We start from the raw sequence: 3,994 nt of genomic DNA on the forward strand, positions 1-3,994 counted from the left end.
TGGGGGCAGAGGAAGAGAAGCCGGTCTGCTCCCTCATGTGGTGCCCAGGGCAGGTTGTCCCCAGAGGAAACCCTTACGACGGTGAGGACTCTCACTGCTGTTTCCCAAGGGGTTCCGTCGGTGCGTGTCTTCCCCGGAGCGGTCAGGCCGTCTCTAAAGTACACTGGCCATGGGCATTGCCTCTCCTTGGAACTTCCCACGTGTTTCTCTTTTTTATGGAACAGTGATTTTTCTAGAGGGGTTCTGGGCCACAAGGTTGTTGGGTCATTTTCTAGCCTTCTGTCGTGAAGAACGCTTTCCTGGGCGTTGGGGTGGTTTGTTGTTCCAGCTCCCTTTCTTGGCTTCTTTTGGGAGCTGGTGCAACAAGAGGAGCTCAGCCTCTGCCTTCTGGCTGAGATGTCACCCTTCAAACAGCAATGCCTGCCTGGAGATAATGATGGCATTTGCCAAAAGGGCTTCGTTTGGCACATGATATCTTGAAAGGACGTACACCGTCCTGTCAGCTATCAAAGGCTAGTTCAAATGACATAAAAATGAGAACTCTCCAATGGAGTCTTACAGTAGGTGGAGAGTCCGAAAGAAACTCCTTCAGTCATTTCACTGAGAGTCATTGACTGGGGACACCAAGAATATAGGAAGGAATGCAGAAAGAAAAGATGAAATTGTGTTCAGGATCGGGGGGAGGGATGAACAGGGCGTGCTTGCCTTGAATCCAGGCTTTGTTGGGGGGTGGGGCATAAAGATCAAACGGGTCTGAAACCACAAAGTGGTGATGGTAACACAGTATCACCAGTTACACAACAGTGTTCCCAAATTGCAACAATGATGAAAAAGTTTACTAATCCCAACTTAACCAACAAAAATACAGGAAACCATACAAAAAATAAAACATCACCAGAAAGGTGGAAACAAACCAAATGCAAAGCAGTTCAGGGGAAAGGAACTCCATGTCCCCTGGGGGCAGACCGAGTTGACAGCGTCCACGGTGAGCCGACAGGGATGGAGGCGGCAGAGCCGACCGCTCCCCTGGACGTGGTGTTTCCGGCAAGGGCTCTGGGTCTCTGTCCAGAGCGGGGGCTCGTTCTTCCTGCAGGGGTGGGTGAGTCATCGTCGGCGTCTGGGTGTTGCGCGGGAGCCAGGGCAGGCTCTCCCTGCCGAGGCGGTGACTCCTCCTCTGCCTCGGGTTCTCCTGCCAAAGCCCGAGCAGGTACAGGTGCACGTGGAGGTGGAGGTTCTGGCTGAGGGGGTGGGACATCAGTGCCTGGGGCTGGGGGTCCTGCAGGCACGGAGATCCGATCTGCCCGGTGTGCTGGCCAGAACCCAGCTGGCCTGGTGTCTCTGCGAGGGCAAGTCTCGGTTCTCCATCTGCCCTCGGTGGATCCCTGGGTCCTGCACCTGGAGCCACCACCTCTGTAGGGACAGGTCTGGGAAGTGGAGCCTGGTTCCAGTTGGAGGCCAGTGCTAGAGCTGGGGGAGAAGCAAAGTTTGCCCACAGGCCAGCCTTGGCATGTGCGTATCCCGGGACAGAAAGCTTCCAAGAGATTCCCAAAGAATACCCAGGGTCGGATGTCTTTTGGGACTGAAGTGTGCAAGATGGGGGTGGGGGTGTGAGGCCAGCGCTTGCTGCAGGCCCAGCAGCATCTTTCGGGGACTCGTCCCTGTGTAGCTCAGCACCCCCTCCCCACACACTCCCGTGCACCAGCCCCAGCGTCCTCACCTCTGTGCTCTGGCGTGCTGGGCTCCAGGTCCTCCTGCTGCCTCAGAGGCTGGGGTTCTCGGGACTCTGGGTCGGAGCCGGGTGTGCTGAGCTCCGTGGCAGCCTCAGACTGGGCCGCCGGGTGTATCCTGTGTGGTGTCTCGGCAGCAGGCCTTCCCCGCCTCCGCTTCGCCCCCGGTGGGGCTGATGCCTCCGTGGGCACGCTCACCTGGAGCCTGCACTGGGCCTCAGGGGCGGGGGGGTGGTGCTCCGACCCCTCCCTCCGGGAGGTGGACGGGGTGTCCCCGTCCTCGGCCTCATCACGTGGGAAGCTCTGCAACGACAGTGACCGTCAGCCAGCCATGCTGGGACTTTTCCGAGCTGGGCCTGGCCAGTGGAGCCGCTGCTTCTGCCTGCTCGAACTTCTCTTCCCAGAAGGGTCAGAGACGTGTGTCTGCTCAGATCCCCACCCGGGAGGAAAGAGACCCACCTGAGGGTGTGAGGCCAGCCTGGGCGGCCGGCGCTGCCCGCACTCTCCCCATCCCAGCCAGCCTGCTCTCCCCTGGGGTGTGGACACAACTTGCCCGCAGGCTTCTGACCCCACATCCGCCTGGGCTTCCTTGAGGGAGACACACCCCGAGAAACCCGCATCCACACACACAGGCAAAGGACCCGGTGTTTCCGGGTGGCATGGGAGAGGTGGGCTGGCCCGGCCTGGGGCTCCCCGTGTTACCTTTCTGTTTCTCCGGGCAAAGGGCCACAGGCCTCTCGGGGGTGCCCTGAGCCAACGTCGACAGGGTGCCCACGCACACTGCCTGTGAGCTCTCCTGAGGCCCCGGCCTCTGGGCAGGGGCAAACAGCAGAACATCCTGGCAGCAAGTGATCTGGCTGGGGGCTCCTCTCCGCTCTGGAGGCCTGGATACCCGGGTTGCGGGTTCTGTTGGGTTCTGTTGCCGGCAGGTGACATCATTTCCTGGGGTTCGTGCTGAGGTCCCTTCCCCAAAACTTCCCAAGGGAATCTCTGGGTTTCTGACTGCTCGACCACCCCCCTTAGGCCATGTGCAGGCACAGTGACAGCCACACAGCCCAGCCCACAGCCCTGGGGAGGCCTGGGTGCAGCCAGGGCCTGAGCTCCGAGGACCCCGCTGCTCTCAGACCAGGCTCCTTCTTCTCATAAGTGGTGTGGCCCTGGACAAGCGTATGCCCCTCAGAGTTTCCCCAGTCTCTCCATCTGCAGAGTGGGGGTCATTCTCCCATCTGCTTCCTAGGTCTGTCGGCCTACGAGCAGCTCCATGCCTTTCCACCTGGGGCCGATATCACGTGGAGCTTGTGCGCTGAGACTTAAGAAAGAAAGACTCCATCCAGGGCTGACACAGCACAGAATGGGGCAGAACGAGGCCTGGATGCGCCGTGGTACCCAGGAAAAGGCACTCCCCCTCCTGAGTGTTTTGAGACCCCGCATCCAAGTTGGAGGACCGAAAGGAAGACTCGAAGGTCTCCCTCTCTTATAGAAAAGAGTAGCCAACTTTCTGGTCCTCTGTTTCCATTGAGATTCTGTTCAAGTGTCCCAGCTCGGCTTCTGCGGGTGGCTGAGCTTCTAATGGCTCCCTGCGTTCTTGTCTTTTCCTCTCCAAACCTTCCGTCCTTTTCCCCCTTCTGGGGTGGATGGGCGCTGTCATTGCTTCTACCTTCGAGACAGATTGATGAAAAGTCTGGACCATCGACTCCTTTCCTCTCTTTGGTTCCGTGTCTCTCTCTGTCTGTGTCCCTCTCTTTTCCCTTCTCGATTCAGTCTGTGTCTTCCTCTTTCTCTCTCGTGTGTGGATGGATGGATGCTAGGAATGCACATGTATATGATTAGATGAGGGTTATGTTTTAGGGATAGGTTAGAGGGAGAGAAAGGCTTTAGGTCGGAGTTGGTCATGGGGGAAGGGTCAAGGGTGGTGGTGGTGTTTCTTGGAATCTGAGTGCTGTGCATTCTTCGTCTCTTTCCATATGAACCCCTTCTCAGATACACCACTTGCAAGGAGTCTCTCATGTTCCGTTTCCCATCTTTTGCATTTCTGAATGCTTAGCTTCTCTGTTGTGAAGAGGTTCCATTGGATGGAAACCCATTGGCGTACTTCGTTTTCCTCTTTCCCTTACTTGAAGAGACCCATTTCTACCTCCGCCCAGCAAATGGCAAGGAGACTCTGATGTTAAGGAGCCTTTGACCTACGCTTCTTTCTAGCTATCTCATGACATCAGTCTTTAGGGTGAGGTTTTTCCCCAATATTGAGGTGGTGTGAGATCAAAACC

At 57.2% G+C, this 3,994-nt stretch overlaps 1 protein-coding gene across 1 annotated transcript; it reads right to left on the reverse strand.

The window, feature by feature from the left end:
- Nucleotides 1-807: 807 nt before the first annotated feature.
- On the reverse strand, nucleotides 808-2,599 carry LOC145529993 (uncharacterized). The gene is made up of 3 exons (XM_081550771.1): nucleotides 2,430-2,599; nucleotides 1,718-2,030; nucleotides 808-1,467 (listed from the first exon to the last, which is right to left on the reverse strand). The coding sequence occupies exons 1-3, from the start codon at nucleotides 2,562-2,564 to the stop codon at nucleotides 839-841; spliced, it is 1,077 nt and encodes a 358-aa protein (XP_081406897.1). The 5' UTR covers nucleotides 2,565-2,599; the 3' UTR covers nucleotides 808-838.
- Between the last annotated feature and the right edge of the window lie 1,395 nt (nucleotides 2,600-3,994).

The sequence above is a fragment of the Giraffa tippelskirchi genome, chromosome 12, assembly GCF_054371585.1.
Source record: "Giraffa tippelskirchi isolate mGirTip1 chromosome 12, T2T-mGirTip1v1.2.pri, whole genome shotgun sequence".
Taxonomy (NCBI): domain Eukaryota; kingdom Metazoa; phylum Chordata; class Mammalia; order Artiodactyla; family Giraffidae; genus Giraffa; species Giraffa tippelskirchi.

Coding starts and splice junctions, on each gene's coding strand:
- LOC145529993 (XM_081550771.1), bottom strand. CDS start 2,564: ATGTTCTGCTGTTTGCCCCTGCCCAGAGGCCGGGGCCTCAGGAGAGCT. Junction 2,031..2,429: donor TTGCCCGGAGAAACAGAAAG/GTAACACGGGGA, acceptor CTGTCGTTGCAG/AGCTTCCCACGTGATGAGGC. Junction 1,468..1,717: donor CAGCACGCCAGAGCACAGAG/GTGAGGACGCTG, acceptor CTTCTCCCCCAG/CTCTAGCACTGGCCTCCAAC.